Source organism: Tachysurus vachellii, chromosome 14, assembly GCF_030014155.1.
Source record: "Tachysurus vachellii isolate PV-2020 chromosome 14, HZAU_Pvac_v1, whole genome shotgun sequence".
Classification (NCBI taxonomy): Eukaryota; Metazoa; Chordata; class Actinopteri; order Siluriformes; family Bagridae; genus Tachysurus; species Tachysurus vachellii.
The window spans coordinates 5086715-5105240 of record NC_083473.1 but is presented as its reverse complement, the minus strand read 5'-3'; the positions used below and the strand labels follow the sequence as shown (position 1 = coordinate 5105240).

Sequence of the window (18526 nt, the reverse complement as noted above, 5' to 3'; positions counted from 1 at the left end):
ACCCTTCCCTCTTTTACACTGCTTCACCCACGTCAGTGTTCATTACTGAATGAACATTTGGATGCTCCTTAAAGCTTACTTTTTATAGTTTACACTGACAGTTGACACAGTTTCTCTGAGTTGCTGAAGAAAGCAGGTGTCTGTGTGTGTGTGTGTGTGTGTGTGTGTGTCTGTGTGTGTGTGTCTGTGTGTGTGTGTGTTCTCAAGCCCCTGGTAAAGCTCCTGTTAAACTCCAGGCTTGCTGCATCATCTCAGCTGCCAATGCACAAATGAACAATTAATAATCCTGAACCAGGGTTTTTGAAATGAAAGTAACATCATGAACAATTTTTAGTCCCAAAATGCACCAGCAGTCAGTTCAGTAACACACACCATCATGTAGCGTTCATCAGTGATGTCATCATCTACCAATACTGTATGAAAGCTAGTCAGGTTCACTGGGGATCCTGGGCTCGAGACCGGATGCTGGGTGAGACTCCAGACAATATACGAACACTTGCTCACACCGAGGGACTGTTTTGTTTCAGTTTCCTTCAGGAGATGTTTATTTGACCTATGGGAGGAGTCATCTGTTCCAGCACTTGTTTTTGTTGTATTCATTTCAAGACATAGAAAAAACATTACAGCACAACGTGTTATTCAATCATGAAAACAAAATTTTTTCCGGCTGCTTCCTGTTTGAGGTCGCCAACGCAGATCACATCACCCTCATATTAGATTTGCCACATGTTTTACTCTGGATGCTCTTCCTGACTCAATTCTCCCATTTTTTTTTTTATCCGGGCTTGGGACCGGTACTGAGAGTTAACTCTTCAGTGGCTGGGTTACCTCCCTGGATCCTGCTGCTGGATCACCAGGAGGCAATTCAATCTTGAAAACTAACACATTACATTATTATTATAATTATTATTATGTGGCATGGTGCGAGGAGATTTATGATCAACGATGATGTATTTTTATCACCAGAAGGTGCCATGAGATTTGCATTCTTTACTTTTCAACCATGATCGACATGAATCTAACGAATAGCCTTCTATAAAGCCTTAGAGCGTTTCAGAGAGGTTTAAATCATCTGCACTTTGTTTCATTGCTGCTTCAGCACTAATCCCGTTCACCCTGATCAGCCCTGTCTGTGCTCAGCTCTGTGCTGGAGGTCACGCCACCCATGTCTGGTCATGCTGTAATCACTGTGTTTAACCTGAAGGAACAAGACGCATGTGTCGGATCAGTTACCGCAGTTTCCAACATGCACAGTGTTTGTGATGCTTTTATTTTATTACCCCACCTTCCCCCTGTGGGACGAGCCTGCTTAGGTAGGCGGTGGCTTTGGGCTGTATTTTGCACACTCCAGTGCTTGGCTGTCTTGCCAACATGGAAGCAGCATCTTCAGCTCCACTGACAGCAGCATCGCACTCGTTTGAAACGGACGCTAAACACGAACCCTTTAATGCCATCAGAGGTCTAGAGTGAAACCTCTGGTAGGGAAGTGGTAGCCTAGTGGTTAAGGGCTACATGGTAGGGAAGTGGTAGCCTAGTGGTTAAGGGCTACAAATCGGAAGGTTGTGAGTTCGATTCCTACGTCCACCAAGCTACCACTGCTGGGCCCCTTAACCCTCAATTGCTCAGTTGTATAAAAATGAGATAAAATATAAGTCGCTCTGTATAACTGTATAAGGGCGTCTGCTAAATGCTGTAAATGTAGTAACAGCTACAGTGTTGTCAGTCTTGACATCCGTATTGTCATTGCAAATGTGACAGTAAAAGCTATTGGAATTTTAAATCCAAAAAGACAACGCAGCAAAAAATACCAATGGGTTTTGGTACTATAAACTACTGAAAAAGTCATTAAAAACAAATAAAAATAATAAAGTAAAAGATTATTAGCAGGAATGTGAGTCTCCGTTTTTCAGGTTAAACAATATCTGTCTTGATACGTAGCATAAAATCTGTTACAAAAAGTCCAAATGTAAAAAAGTATCATTTCATTTCAGTTCATTGTTTATACCAATATGGTTCAATTCACTTCAGTTCATTACTGATACTGATATGATTCAGGTCACTTCAGTTCATTACTGATATGATTCAATTCACTTCTGTTCAGTTTATTACTGACATGGATATGATTCTATTCACTTCAGTTCATTACTGATACCAAAATGATTTGATTCAGTTCAGTTTATTACTGATACGGATATGATTCAATTTACTTCAGTTCATTACTGATACCAATATGATTCAATTCATTCAGGTTTATTACTAATACCGATATGATTACATTTTTTTCAGTTCATTACTGATACTGATATGATTTGATTCAGTTCAGTTCACTACTGATACCGATATGATTCAATTTACCTCAATTTATTACTGATACCGATATGATTCGATTCACTCCAGTCTATTACTCATACCCATATGATTTGATTCAGTTCAGTTCAGATCAGTTTAGTTTTTCCACCACAGGAAAGTCTTCACAACATGATACATAGTGCTTCAGTTTCCTGATAATAGATTCTAGTTAATGAACAGCTCTATTTCTAGCTGATATAAAATAAGGGATACCAGGAACTAAATGATTCACCAAAATTCAACAACATTAAACCATAATAATAAACTATTAAACATCATTATCAGTTTAGATACAGTTTATGATTCAAACCGGATCTTGGCTCAGAAATGGACACGATTCGTATGTCTGTGTGTCCATGAAGGCTTTCTCTGGGTTCTTAAGATTGCTGACTCTAAATTGCTCCTAGGTGTGTGTGTGTGCGTGTGTGTGTTTCAGTTTACAGTATCATTTCTGCAGCATGGTAGAGAGAGGGAGAGAGAGAGAGAGAGAGAGAGGGTGTTGAGACATGTCTTATTTTTAATGAATAACAAGCTTTGAAATACATAGCCCAGAGTAAGGGTGTGTGTGTATGTGTGTGTGCGCGCACTGTATCATGACGACACCCTGATTTAAAGAATAAAAAAAGTGAACGCGGTTAATGCGGCTATTACAGCAAACTGAAGCTACATAAAAGATGGCTGTCTAACTGCCGCACACATCCAAAGCACACACGCAAAGGCAAGCAAACTCAGACGTTATCATTTATTAGCTTTAAACATATTTACAGATATTTTTATGGTTAAAGGGGATTTTAGGTGATCGTGTGGTTGAGGCACGTGCAGAGACGGAGCGTTAATCCGGTGTTCTCTGTGGTCTGCAGTTTGTGTGTGTGTGTGTGTGTGTGTTGACAGGGAAGACTGCAGCGTCATGGCTCCAGTTCTGCCGCCTCTCACGTTGCCAAGGCAACACATGTTGCCTCCGGTTATCAAACTCTGAGAGGCAGGGATGAGGCATGGAGGGAGACATCACACACACACACAGACACACACACAGTTAAATGTTCTTCATCTCTTCTTTGACTTGCACCTGCTCTGTGAACATCACTGAATAATCACATTAACAAGCTACAATCAAGTTTCTATCATGCAAGTCTCTGATGGAGCCTTGAGACGGGAAACGAGATTTATCATTATGAGAAGATCATGAGAAAAGCTTGTGATTTTTAGCCCAGGTCTCTGACAATTGGCCAGCAAATATATTCATGTGCTTTATCACATAAGAAATGTGTTGTTTCATATAGTACACGAGTGCAAATTTTGTGTATCCCAGCCAACGTGTGGGTCTTTCCCAAAACCTCTGAACAGCCATTAAATAAAGTAGTCTGGTTTCAGTAGGACACACACTAACATGTCGTACACAGCTCACTTTAGCAATTTAGCCCAATTAAATTTTTTTTATATTTCATTTTTAAATCTCATACACGGTCGATCTCAAAGCCCCGCCCCAAAGATCTCTACTGAACCAGGGATGAGTAAACACACACTGCCAGGGATGAGTGTCGATCAGTGATGAGGAGTAGGAGAGGAAGTTTGAGGAAACGTCTTCCGTATCTCCATTTGGTTTTGAGGTGTTGAGTAACTTTAGCTCATAAATTTACTTTGGAATATCTTATACGTTACTTTATTATTTGTTCACAAACAACGCGCCTTTTATTTCAAGTGCAGCTTCGACTAAAAGAATTCTCTGGCAGATGGAGGAGAATTATGAGACCTGTAGGAAAAGTACAAAATAATAACATTGATTAAACCTGTCTGTTTGTTTATGTAATTAGACTTCATTTAAATCTGTTTGGATATTTATTTATTTATAGAGAGACTGTGAGAGACAGACAGAGAGAGAAAGAGACAGAGAAACAGAAGAGATAGAGAGAGACATTTAGAGAGACAGCCAGAGATAGACAGAGAGACAGGCCGAAAGACAGAGAGAGAGAGAGAGAGAGAGAGACAGTGAGAGAGAGAAAGAGACAGAGAAACAGAAGAGATAGAGAGAGACATTTAGAGAGACAGCCAGAGATAGACAGAGAGACAGGCAGAAAGACAGAGAGAGAGAGAGAGAGAGAGCGAGAGACAGTGAGAGAGACAGAGAGAGACATTCAGAAAGACAGGCAGAAAGACAGAGAGAGAGAGACCGACAGACAGAAAGAGACAGAAAGACAGACAGAGATAGAGAGAGGCATACAAAGAGACAGACAGATAGACAATCAGAAAGACAGACAGAGAAAAAGTGAGAAGAGATTGTCAGAGAGACAGAGACAGACAGAAGGACAAAGAGAGAGCGACAGACGGAGAGAGAGAAAGAGAGAGAGGTAAGGTGAAGGTAAACAGCCAAAGCAGAATGAGATAATGAGAGAGATTAGGGGAGGTAAAGGGTGAGAGGATAATGAGAGAGAAACGGTTATTATGAATGAACTGTATGTGTGGGGTATTTTAAAGTCTCTAAAGAGATGAGTGCATGAAGAAAAGATTTTTTTTTCTTTCTCTCCTGTTGCAGGGCAGCTACCCGGTGTGGGAGGATTTCATCAGCAAGGCTGGAAAGTTGCAGGCGCAGCTCAGGTGAGGCTTCCATTTTCATTTCCTTATAACACACTCAATCATTTTCTTCTAAAATCTGACCCTACATTCAGAGTAGAAACCCTGTCCATCTTCCTTATCAGTACACTGTGTGTGTAAACGCCATGTGTAAGTGTGTATATGTACACACACATACACACAGACACACACACAAGCGTAAATGCGGTTCTGTCATGCCGCTCTGTGTGAATTGTCAGCACACGGATGAGGCAGCTGCGCTCTCATAGGGCTCACATATCACACTCGATGTCTCATCTTTCACGACTCGTGTCAGCCGGGAATGTGTTAACCGGCACACTGAACATTACTGAACACAGGAATCGTAGGGAGCGGGTGTATGTGTTCGAACAGGCGTCCCACCCAAACGTTCATCACCACCAAAAGAGCAACGCTGTCGAAACACGTCGAGGATTCTTTGATTCTTTCTGTCACACACAGACCACACAGCAGCCACAGGTACACCACAATACGCTTTCTCTTTATTTACACACAACACACCAGGTTAAAAGTTTTTAGGAGTTACACTCTGTTCCCTCGCCTCATACAATGAGCGTGTTAATCCATATACGGGTTTAAAGACACACCCATGTTACCATCTATGCCAGTCAAGCCACAAGCATGCCCTTCTTTCCATATATGGACATAAAAAAATGCCCACTCATCATGCCCAAAAGACACGCCCACAATACAATATAGAAACTCAAAGACACGCCTTCTGTGGTCTGTGCCTTCTGATCTTTGAAGGACTCCATAGATAAAGAATTCAACATTTTTGGGCATGATGTGATAGGAAAGTAATTAATAACGGTTTGGTGTGAAAAGGCGGAGTTACTGTAATATGGTTATGTAGTTACGCTTGTAGTTACGCTTAACATGAAAAGGCGGAGTTATTGTAATATGGTTATGTAGTTACGCTTAACGTCATGAAATGCCCACGAACCAAATTTCAGTCATTGCTTACATTATAGCAGCTAGAAACACACCTTCCCTGACCTGGAGTTTTTTTCCTGTTCAATCAGCCTGTAGCGTAACCAAGAATATGGAAAGTGCCGGAAAGATCTGAAGCCTGTCCCATGTTACAGCTAAACTTCCAGCTTCAGTTCTGACTGATCCGAAGCTCCTTCCAGAAATAAACAGGGAATACAATTTCTCTGTAGCAAGCTTCACTACGTCAGGAAGGATATATATATATATATATATATATATATATATATATATATATATATATATATATGTGTATATATATATATATATATATATATATATATATATATATATATATATATATTTGTTTTTTTTTATTAAATAACATTATGTGGAGTCCCTGTAAATATGCTGTTCTTATAACTTTACATCTCTATATAAACATGACTTGCTGTTGAAATTTACCAGCGCTGAGGTTTAAGTTTGTTTACATTACACACTGGTAAGATGATGTAAATGTTTGTGGAGGGAAAATTGTATTCAGGAGTGTGTGGTGTGTCTTCTCAGGGCTACGGTTGTGGCAGTCTCCGCGTTCCTCGATGCCTTTCAGAAGGTCGCAGACTTAGCCACAGGCAGCAGAGGTAATAAACCACACACACACACACACACACACACACACACACACAAACACACCAGGACTGATACTAACATGTGTTACAACTGGCTCTTCTTGACTCACTTCACTGACAGTTCATGGACTCAGATGAACAGCTGGACTCAAACTTATACAGTTTCCATTTACACTAAATGAAGTCGATGAGTTCAGACATGTTCAGAGTCTGAAATGTGCTCTTTTACAGTAGTTTTTCACTCCAGCTACACACAAACTGCCAGCTGCATGCCTGTCATCACACACTCAGACTGTACATCAACCATTAACTAGCAGAATGAATCAGTGTTTAACAAAATAAATATGATAAATTATCATTTGAATCACTTTTTTTCTTTGCCAACTCCTAAGTCATTTTGAGTTACATGGGATTTATGTTTCAAGAGTTTGTTACAAATTTCATTTGTTTTTATTTTTTTGGTTTGTTTATTTGATTCATTTATTTGATTCCTTATGTTTTATGTAATTATTCTTTAAACACATGATTCATTCATTTGATTCATTTATTTGATTCCTTATTTTTATGTGATTGTTCTTTAAACACATGATTCATTTATTTGATTCATTTATTTGATTCCTTAATTTTATGTAATTATTCTTTAAACACATGATTCATTTATTTGATTCATTTATTTGATTTCTTATTTACATGTGTAAATCAGATCTTTTTTTTAATTTTGCATTTTTTTGTTTAAATAATTCATTTGATTCATTTAGTTCAAAATGATTTATTTTGCACGTTTAGTTTATTTTTCCATTTATATATTCACATGAAATGTTTACAAGTTGACCTGAGAAACAGTTAATTTATCTGATGGATTTGTTTTTATTTTATTTTTGCCTGTGATTTTTATGCATGTGATTCATTTAGTTGAGTGATTCATATAAGGCTGAAGATTATTTTTATTTTCTTTATTTCTTAAAATGACTTTTTTTCATTTTCACAACTTTATGTGGTTTTACTTCCACTTGTCTCATTAGCTTCCTTTTTTGTTAGCCACATTGGCATCATAGCTATAATTCATGATACAAAATAATATGGTCTTAGTTGTGGTCTTAGCAAAAGTCTCTCAGGTCCAGAATGCCTGTTTGGGTTTAGATGCACTTCCTGTCAGTTATTTTATAGACACTAAATGGCCCTCAAAAGTTCTCCAGATGGAGCTTCTTTCATTAACGTGTGCAGGAATCATTCAACCGTCAAACACAGCTGTCTGTTAGAGCCCTAATCTTGTGTGGAAACAAAAACTAATCTTTCTTCATGCACCTTCAACACATCAAACACATCAAGCCCCAGTTGAATGACTACCTTGTGGGTTAAAGGGGACTTTTCATTTTTAGCTGAGCTGTTCAACAGGATAGAACAGGACCCTGTGTGTGTGTTTGTGTGTGTGAGTGTGTGTGTGTGTGTGTGTGTAGGGAATTAAACTCTGATGTGGAAGTGAATTGTGGAGATCTCTTTGGCCAGAGAGGTGTGGCTATGAAGCACAGCTCTCTCTCTCTCTCTCTCTCTCTCTCTCTCTGGCTCTCTCTCTGGCTCTCTGTCTTACTCCCTCTCTCTCTCTATCTCTCTCTCTCTCTCTCTCTCTCTCTCTCTCTCTCTATCTCTCTAAATGTCTGAATCTTGAATGTCTGAAACCCTTATTTATACTTAATCCATTCTTCATTTATTCTAGTGTATTGAGTGTTTGTGTGTGTGTGCACACTCCCTCTCTCTCTCTCTCTCTCTCTCTCTCTCTCTCACACACACACTCTCTCTTTCTCTGTCTCACACACACACTCTCTCTCTCGCTGCATGTGCACTGTTAATTAGTGATGAGGAGTCTGAAACCAGAGCTCGTTAGTGTAAATCAAACAGCATCATTTAACAGGATGGGACCAGTAAAGAACAACAGAGCCACCATCTGCCCAGCTGGGTCGCCTGGGCCAGAGATACCGAGCCGCTGACTGACATCAAGGCTGTGTCTCAAAATCATTCACCGCAAGGGGCGTAGCCAGAGCAGACCCAATGACCCGATGCTGGGGTGGAAATCTTGTGTGGAGCAACACACTAATCCACTTCCTTCGAAAAATGACAAGAGCAAGCTGCAAAAAAAAAGTCATCGTTGAAATCACATTAGGTCACATGTTATAAAGCGCAAGCTTCTAAGTTCAATTCATGTCAAATCTGGTTCAAAAGTTTCACTAGTGTTTGCTCACCTGTTGTTGAGGTCAGCAGGGCCAAGGAGTAGTTTTCTACTTTAGGAAGGAGACAAGGTTAGAGTGAAAGATCTCGAGTGTCCTGCACTGAGCCTTGACTCTGACTCAACCCCACTCAACACCCTTGGGATGAACTGGAACTGGAGTCTCATCGTCATCCCAACATCAGAGGCTGATCTCGTTAACGCTCTTGCGGCTGAATAAACACTAATCCCCACAGTCACACTCCAAACTCATACTCATGAGAACACTCAGATCTGTCTGCTTCATTTGTTCATATTTCTCTGGCATTTCTATTCTCCATCCAAGACATTTTACATGGTTTTAATGCTGCATGCTGTTGTATTTAAAGGATGACATCAGTTACGAGATAAAGCATCAGTCGTCATCAAATCCTGAATTAAACACTCAGGTGAAGTTGCCAGGCTGCTCATGTGCTTATTTTAACAAGGTCATTTGAAACAGAACTGCGAATGTAGTGCAGAGCTATGTTGGGTATGAGTAGACCTCGCACATGTGTGCATTCCATATATATGACTGTTAGGTGTGTGTGTGGATATATATACAGTGTATGTGTGTGTAGGTGTTGGATTTCTTGCTTACATTATTTATAGAGAGAATGTGAGACACTTTATACTGTCTGACCTGGAAGGAAGGGCCCTCTACACACACACACACACACACACACACACAGAGCTCATCACGGTAGCTCAGAAATGCAGGCTGTGTGTGTGTTTGTGTGTGTGTGTGTGTGTGTGTGTGTGTGTGTGTGTGTGTGTGTTAGTCTCCCAGCTGTACTCTTGAAAGGTCAGCACACAGCATCAACTATGTTGGCGCCCCCTAGCGTTGGTGTGTGTGTGTGTAATATATGCGCTCACAAGTGTGGGTGAACGTCAGGACTCCAAAGAATGTGCATCTACTTCAGATGCCATCAGGCTTTGAGACATGCTATGAAGGCGGAAACTGACCACAGGAAGGCTGAAAATCCTAACAGTCTCTCTCTCTCTCTCTCTCTCTCTCTCTCTCTCTCTCTCTCTCTTTCTCTCACACTCACACACACATGCACACAAGAATGTCACATGCTGATATTAAACACACACTTGGCAATTAATGTTGGACTCGAGGGAATTGTTCCCACTGTAATACAGGCTGCTTCCAGAGAAGGAGAGGACTGTGTGTGTGTGTGTGTGTGTGTGTGTGTGTGTGTGTGTGAGATGGAGAAGGGAGGTGCTGCTGCATTGCAGTGATCCACAGACCCAGTGTCACTGCTATTAATAAAGATAGATAGACAGTGAGAATGATACGGAAAGAGATACAGTGGGAATCTCTCTCTCTCTCTCTCTCTCTCTCTCTCTCTCTCTCTCTCTCTCTCTCTGTGAGTCTCTAACTGTTTCTTTCTTTTATTTTGTTACAATTACAAAGTGAAAAAAGAATAGGTAGAAAGAAAGATAGACTTGGTTTCATAATTATTGGCACCCTTGGAAAATACGGTTGCTTAATGTCACCAAATATAAGATGAGTCTCATAATAAACGCAAGTTAAATAAGTTTTCTCTTTATCTCGTCATTCATTTTATTAGTATCACTCTATTAACAATGGACGTTGCCTCAAAGCAGCTTTCTAAAAGCATAGAAACAGCATAAATACTGTACAGTGCAAAATTAAGTTACTATTTATCACTAACATTTATCCTTAATAATCAAACCTGAGGTGACGGTGGTGAGGAAAATCTCCCTAAGATGATGTGAGGAAGAAACCTTGAGAGGAACCAGACTCAGAAGGGAACCTCATCCTCATTTAGGTGACACTGGACAGGAAATAATATAAATGTAAATAAGGATTTAATTATCCAGAAGCAGAGTAACAGTGCAGCCTGCACTGAGGGACCTTGACCTCTTTTGAGGCACACAGATGATGCTCAGAGTTTGGAGCTAACTGAAGGAATCCATGAAGCCAACCTGCCTCGTGTCAAAAGTCCAGGCTGGTGGAGGTGGTGTAATGGAGTAGGGAAGGCTGGCACACAGTCGGCCTGTTTTCACAGCGTATTTGTCCATGTGGATCATCGACTGAGAAACCTGGCGGAAATGTGAGATGCACTGAGTTAACATGGGCCAGAATGCCAGATAAATCTCCCAACGTCTTGTGCAATCCGTGACATGTATTTTTGAGCGTGCCGATATCGTCACAGTGTAGAGGAGATGAAAATGTTATATGGTAGAAGCCTTCTCTCTCTGTCTCTCTCTCTGTCTCACTCTTTCTGTCTCTTGCTCTCTGTTTCACTCTGACTCTTTCTCATGCTGAGAGGAACAGAAGGTAGAGGAAAGTCTCACACACCTTGATCCGGCATAGCCATCTGCGATGTTCTCTTACACACACACACACACACACACACATACACACACACACACACACACACACACAAAAGAGACACATACACACACTCATACAAACACAAATGCAGTTACATTAAACACATTAAAGTAAGTTTCAGTGTTTTACACTCTTAAACTGTATTGAAGATGTCAAGTGTGTGTATGTGTGTGTGTATGTGCGTGTGTGGTGTGCATGTGTGTGTGCGCTCAACCTATGAACACAAACTACATGTGACATATATCTCTGCACATATATTACACAAGAAAGAAACTGTAAATAAGTAAACTGTAATCTTGATCTGCAAAAGAAAGCAAAGAAAGGTCAGTCCTTTACACAGCTGACCAGTGTTCACGCATAAACACACACACACACGCACTATGGACAACCAAACACACACGCATGCATATATATACGTGCACAAACACACAAAAGTGTGCAGGCATGCAGACAGATTAAACACATACACACACATTCACATTTTTTTAAAGGGCACGCATTTATAGATCACTCATTGTGTCTGTGTGTGTGTGTGTGTGTGTGTGTGTGTGTGTGTATCACAGGTGCGACCCGGGACATCGGTTCAGCTCTGACCAGGATGTGTATGAGACACCGCAGCATTGAGGCCAAAATCAGACAGTTTTCAATGTGAGCTCTGCACATCACACACACACACACACACACACACACACACACACACACACACACACACACACACACACACACACTGTACCTGTTAAGAGTATCTCATACACTGTCAGATCTAGCTGCTGTAGGAAATCCAGATGTTTCCCTTGAGTTAAGTTGGGAAAAGAAACTTAACTTGTACTTTTTAGGTTTGGAGTGTTTCTATTTTTGGTTCAGGAATCTGTTGTGTATTCTCTCTCAAACACACCACCAGAGAGAGTGTGTGTGTGTGTGAGTGTGTGTATTGAGTGTGTTTTTGTCTGTATTAGTTCTACTAAGTGTGTGTGTGTTGTGTCCAGGGTGTTTGTGGATTCACTGATTAACCCTCTGCAAGAGCAGATGGAGGAGTGGAAGAGAGTCACCAACACTATGGATAAGGACCATGCCAAAGGTACACACACACACACACACACACACACACACACACACACACGCACATGCAGGGGTCTTATACTGTAGCTGCAGGCGTTGATTTGCAGTCTGTTTACACACACTGCACAGCCTCTGATTATTCACTCATCACACATCCATCTGATCACTTTAAAGGCTTTTTTTTTTAAACATTTTTTTAAAGAGTTTTTCTTCTTGTGCTGACTTTGAAACAACTCCTCACAGTATTACAGAAACTCCCCTCTGTCTCTTTTCCCTCTCCGTCTGGACAGAATACAAACGAGCGCGGCAAGAGATCAAGAAGAAATCCTCAGATACGCTTAAACTGCAAAAGAAAGCAAAGAAAGGTCAGTCCTTTACACAATTGACCAGTGTTCACGCATAAACACACACACACGCACTATGGACAACCAAACACACACGCATGCATATATATACTGTACGTGCACAAACACACAAAAGTGTGCAGGCATGCAGACAGATGTAAACACATACACACATATTCACATGTTAACAAATATGCTATCTGTTACACAAACACATGGACAACCACACACACATGCACACACACAAACACATGGACAACCACACACACATGCACACACACAAACACATGGACAACCACACACACATGCACACACAAACACATGGACAACCACACACACATGCACACACACAAACACATGGACAACCACACACACATACACACACACAAAATTGTGCAGGCATGCAAACACACACATTCACATGTACACGAGCATGTGCACACACATACACACAAACGCTATGTGATGCACAAACACATACACGCACACACACGCTATCTGATGCACAAACACGTGCGCATACAGTACACACATACACAGTCACACACATTCAAATATACACACACAGTCACACACATTCAAATATACACACAGAGTCACACACAGTCACAGACACACACACACATTAAAGGAAGGAAAGATTTCCCCCTGAAACACATCATATATGATCAGAGTGAACTGTTTGTGGTGTGTGTACTGAATCTAGTGTTAATGTGTTTTGGGTGCTTTGGGTTTGTTAGTTTGTTATTTTTTCTTTGCTGAGCAAAATTTGTACAATTTCAATCTAATGGTCAGATTCGGTTTTAGCTTCTAAAACAAGAGCACAAGAGCTTCACTCACTGTGTCCAGTGTTCGATACCATATTAATGAGAAATCCAGAGCAGGTGGATCAGAGAGTTTGGTGCAAATGTTGGACTCAAAGCTCCAGTATGCAATGCAACACAACTGTGTCATCTAGCTGTTAGCGATCTGTGAGATGACGAGCGTGACCGTGTTGATGCTGGGGTTAGCATAATAGTTGAAGAGAAAAGTGGACAGATGATGAGGACATCAGCCTTGAACATCTTCAGCATCAGCCTGCTTTTAAATTTCTCCCCTCAACTCTTCAGGCATAACGTAAATTAGCATAGCTCAGGAAAAGTTATCATGTCAGATGATCCACAGCCTGATCCACAGATACTGCAGTGGATCCCTTTAGGCAAACAGAAAGCATTCTCACGAGTCCCACCTTTAAAGCTACAATGGCACAGAAACCCTCCCAACCCTTCTGTTTAGACGTGGTCTCTCTGTTCTTTTACAAATCCACTTTAATCAGATCTTTGTCAGCTGCTGGAAAACAAAAAGATCTCATATTAACACAGTAAACTTTGGAATGAAATTTTATTTGATGAGAGTGAAATATCTGTAACACACATGCAGTGTGGTGGTCTCGAAAAGAAAAAAAAAAATTTTTTAATTTAAACTCGATCTGATTGGCTACAGAATTTCCTGTAACCAACGTTGTTTCTCTTTTGCATCTCATAAGACCAAAGTGTTGGTCCACTAATCGAAAGGTTGTAAGTTGGAATCCCAGGTCCCCCAAGCTGCCACTGCTGGGCCCTTAAGCAAGGCCCTTAACTCTTAATTGCGCGATCGTATACAATGAGTTAAAAATGTAAGTCGCTCTGGATAAGGACGTCTGCCAAATGTAAACTTCCGTATCAGGCCGAATCAGTCAGAACTATGTTACCCATCAGCCCATGAGTTCAGTGCCAGGTTTCATGTTGGTTCTAACACAAGCTGTTAATTAGCTCGATCCTGCTCACACTCCTACTTCTGAGATTTAGCTTTCTCTTTATCTGGACTCAGCAGGCGTTATAAGGGTTAAACAACACACTTCTGGTTTAAAAGAATCACTCTTTACAACCGCCGTGAGCAGAAAAGCATCACAGATGGTAAAAAACAGGAATCTGAGGATCACAGGATGTCTTTTATGTAGTTAATAATATATATCGAAGCTGTGAGTAATTGCAGTTTTATTACTACAGTATGTGTAACCTACTGAAGATTGAAGTTTCTTTGAAGTCGGTGGAGATCAGCAGCTCTAGCGATTTGAGAGCACATTATCTTTGTGGGAAAGACAGAGGGAAATCAGGGGAAGACGGGATTTTCACTACAGAACAAAAGACCTCTGTTTAGTTTAGTTTGTTGTTATTAAATCAGGTGTTTCATACACACATCACCAGTCTATGTTATTGTGAAATTTTATGCTGATCTGTTACGTGCCACTTCACACACACACACACGCACACACACACACACACACACACACCCTGCATGTTAGTTTCCTGGATTAAGCAGCCAGTGGAAATGAACTGTGGTGCCATGGAGGTTATTTTCCCTTTCTTCCAGTATGTGAGGATGATGTGTGGCCTGGGGAAGGCTTCTGTGAGTGTGTGTGTGATGGGTATGAGTGTGTGTGTGTGTGTGTGTGTGTGTGTGTGTGTGTGTGTGTGTGTGTGTGTGTGTGTGTGTGTGTGTGACGGATACAGTATGTGTGTGTTTTACCTCAGAGAACATAATAGTGGATTTTGATCCTAGAGTCTGTGTCCTTCAGTGCCATACAGGCTCATTTTTACACAAATAATCAAACAGATCAGTTGTATTTTTGCCCATTTCATGCTTCAATAAAAAAGGAGCAACACACTTGTGCAGCAGGAAGGTTTCTCCTCATGTTCCTCTGGGTTCTCCTCCAAAAAAGCTGTGGGTAGGTGAATTGGCTGCGATAAATTGCTCCAGCGTGTGTGCGTGAGTGTGTGTGTGCGTGAGTGTGTGTGTGAGTGTGTGTGTGTGTGTGTGTGTGTGAGTGTGTGCGTGAGTGTGCGTGAGTGTGTGTGTGAGTGTGTGCGTGTGTGAGTGTGAGCGTGAGTGAGCGTGTGAATGAGGGAGCGTGTAAGTGAGTGAGGGAGCGAGTGAGCGTGCGTGTGTGTGTGAGACAGTATACTGTAGGCTCTGGATCAAGCACTTTCCAACTGTATTAAATGATGATGTATAAGCCGTAGGCTGAATAAATGTATAATAACTGCTTTACTTTAAGATCCCTTCAGAACACAATGCTTTCAGCACAAATGACTTCCTATTAATTTAACACACTACATAGGGAGCACAGTACACAATAAACCACCAGTTTGTACCTCAGCCAGAGAAAAGGCAGGACTCCCGTCTGCAACTACTGGCAACGGAAGTGCTTTATGAAGGTTAAGATACATACAGCAACCGCTTTATTAAAAACATCTGCTCATTCATGCAATTATCCAGTCAGCCAATCAGGTGGCAGCAGCACAGCGCATGAGGCTACACTGGGTTCGAATGAATAAAGAGATGCTTTTCTGCTCACCACGGTTGTTATTTGAGTTACTGTAACCTTCCTGTCTCTGTTTCTGGGTAAATCAGAAGTTTCTGAGCTACTCAAAGCAACCCATCTTACAACATCAAGAAAGCAAACGCATGTGCAAGTGACTAAAACTGTCCTTTTTTTTTTTTTTAAGACGTTGCCATCCCTTCACCCCTTAATCTTTCAGATTTGCCGTTATCTACTTCCTCTATCCGCCATCATGTGGTAGCCTAGTGGTTAAGGTGTTGGACTACTTTTTAGAAGGTTGCGAGTTTGAATCTCAGGTACACCAAGCTGCCACTACTGGGCCCCTTAGCAAAGGCTCTCAATTGCTCATTTGTGTAAAATGAGATTAAAATGTAAGTCACTCTCGATAAACAATTTCCAAAATGTAAATCTTCATCCTCCATCACACGCTTAATCCCAGATGGGTGTGAGTTTAACGTATAAAATAATTATATTTCCCAATACGGCATCGTTTCAGATATAGCCCCATTGTTTTGGAAATTTAATGTCCTTTTGTACATATTTCTATTCAGAGAATTATTCGAGTGGAGTTACTTCCTGAAAGTGGGATCTGTGGGCGTTTCACAACAAACAGTGTTTAGAGTGTGAAAACCTGATTCTGTTCTCCGCAGCAGAAAGGAATTTGAAACAAAACATAATATTCACCTCCTTTATTCTTTCTTACACAAGGATCTGATCTCGAACTTAACACCGAAATTGCATGTTTATATCGTTGAGCTGGAACGCAGCCGCATTCCAGTGTAGTATATCACATTGTTTATTCTTATTGTATGTGTGTGTGTGTGTGTGTGTTTTGCATAAACAGGAGGCTTCTCTGGTAGGACAGCCACCCACATAAATAACACCATGTTCCTGAGAACACAGTCAGTGACCTTAGTGAAACACATCCGTGTGGAGACCTGAAAAAAAAAATTAAGATAAAAATAAAGATAAAGTTTATTTTTAATATTACACACACGCACACACACACACACACACACACGATGACAATCCGGTATGCTGTATTATAGACCAGCATAACAACAACACAAGATAGAAACATGCCAGGATATGCTGGTCTAAAGAAATAATCCATATAAACCCATATTTTTTGTTTGTTTGTTTATTTTTGCTCTTGCACTTCAGCAGATTGCCAAAGATTTTTAAAAATCTTTGATTTTTTGCACATGAAGCATGGGCTGATTTTTTTTTAATCATTCATATCATATTCATATACAGTAGATGAGTTTAGCCGGTGAATTGGAGGAATTTTAAAATCTACTTAATTGATATAGCTACTGAATCTGACTAAATGACATCAGAATATATGATCAAATCTTGAATTTTTATATCCTTTAAAAAAAATGGGTAATCGTTATTTTAAAAAAAATCACAGCTGTAAATTCCTGATTTTGTTGACAGATGATAATGGTGACAATATGTTGTTAATATGTTGTTGGTATGTGTGTGTGTATGCGTGTGTGTGTGCGTGCGCAGGGCGTGGGGATCTCCAGCCTCAGGTGGACAACGCTCTGCAAGGGGTGAGTGATAAGTACGTGTCGCTGCAGGAGACGGAAAGACAGGCAGTGAGGAAAGCTCTGATTGAAGAAAGAGCACGATTCTGCATGTTCGTCTCCATGCTCCGACCCGCCATAGTGAGTCAGCTCGTCCTCTACCCATGATCACTGTCTCTCCTCTCCTTTAATGTCCTGCTTTTCTAACTCATTAATATTCCCACTGCTTCCTAAAGTATGCACTGTTTACTGTTACTCACTATTATGTGTGTGTCTCTCTCTCTCTCTTTCTCTCTATCTCTTTCTCTCTCTCTCTCTGCCCCCTCTCTCTCTCTCTCCCTCTCTCTCCCACTGGATTTAGGAAGAGGAAGTTTGTATGTTGGGTGAGATCACACACCTGCAGTCGATCTCTGATGATCTGAGGTCTTTGACTATGGACCCTCATAAGCTGCCTCCCTCCAGCGAACAGGTGTGTAAACACCCTCACCACATCACACACACACACACACACACACACACACACACACACACACACACACACACACACACGTATACACCTCCTCTTTAAAGCTGAATTAAGCTTCACTCAATGACAAGAAATTCATGCTACAAAGTGAACTAGATCTACAAAGTGAGACCAAACACGCACATTGGATTTTTATTTTCTTCCGAGACAGTAGATAATTATTATTAAAATTCCATGTTTCCTATTTGGTGTATTGATTGTGAGTGAATTCAGTGAGTTTTTGTGCATTCTTGTGCAGGTGATCGCTGATCTGAAAGGCTCCGAGTGTAGCTGGTCATATCAGACTCCACCCTCTTCTCCCAGCACCACCTCCAGGAAGTCCAGCATGTGTAGGTGTGTTTTAACAGAGCGCCCACATCTGAAGCATGGCTAGGTCACCTTTACTCCAGGATGTGTTGGATTACTCAGTGCTGCAGAATTTGAGTTATTTCTGATTTCTTGCACAATAAGCATGGGCTGATTTTTTTTTATCATTCGTATTATATTTATATAGATGAGTTTTGTTGGCGAATTGGAGGAATTTTAAACCCTAGATTAGAAGGTGTCTATTCAGTCGTGGGTTCGAGTCTCAGCACTACCAATCTG

General features: G+C 40.8%; 1 protein-coding gene across 4 annotated transcripts in view; it reads left to right on the top strand.

The window, feature by feature from the left end:
* The window catches only part of LOC132856575 (protein MTSS 1-like), a 29645-nt gene that overhangs the window by 2649 nt on the left and 8470 nt on the right, over positions 1–18526 (top strand). For all 4 annotated transcript variants that reach the window (XM_060886181.1, XM_060886183.1, XM_060886182.1 and 1 more), the window contains 8 exons: positions 4880–4941; positions 6451–6524; positions 11683–11767; positions 12106–12197; positions 12469–12543; positions 17399–17556; positions 17777–17884; positions 18180–18274. In XM_060886181.1, the coding sequence (XP_060742164.1) occupies positions 4880–4941; positions 6451–6524; positions 11683–11767; positions 12106–12197; positions 12469–12543; positions 17399–17556; positions 17777–17884; positions 18180–18274 (749 nt within the window). The remainder of the gene's footprint in view (positions 1–4879; positions 4942–6450; positions 6525–11682; positions 11768–12105; positions 12198–12468; positions 12544–17398; positions 17557–17776; positions 17885–18179; positions 18275–18526) is intronic.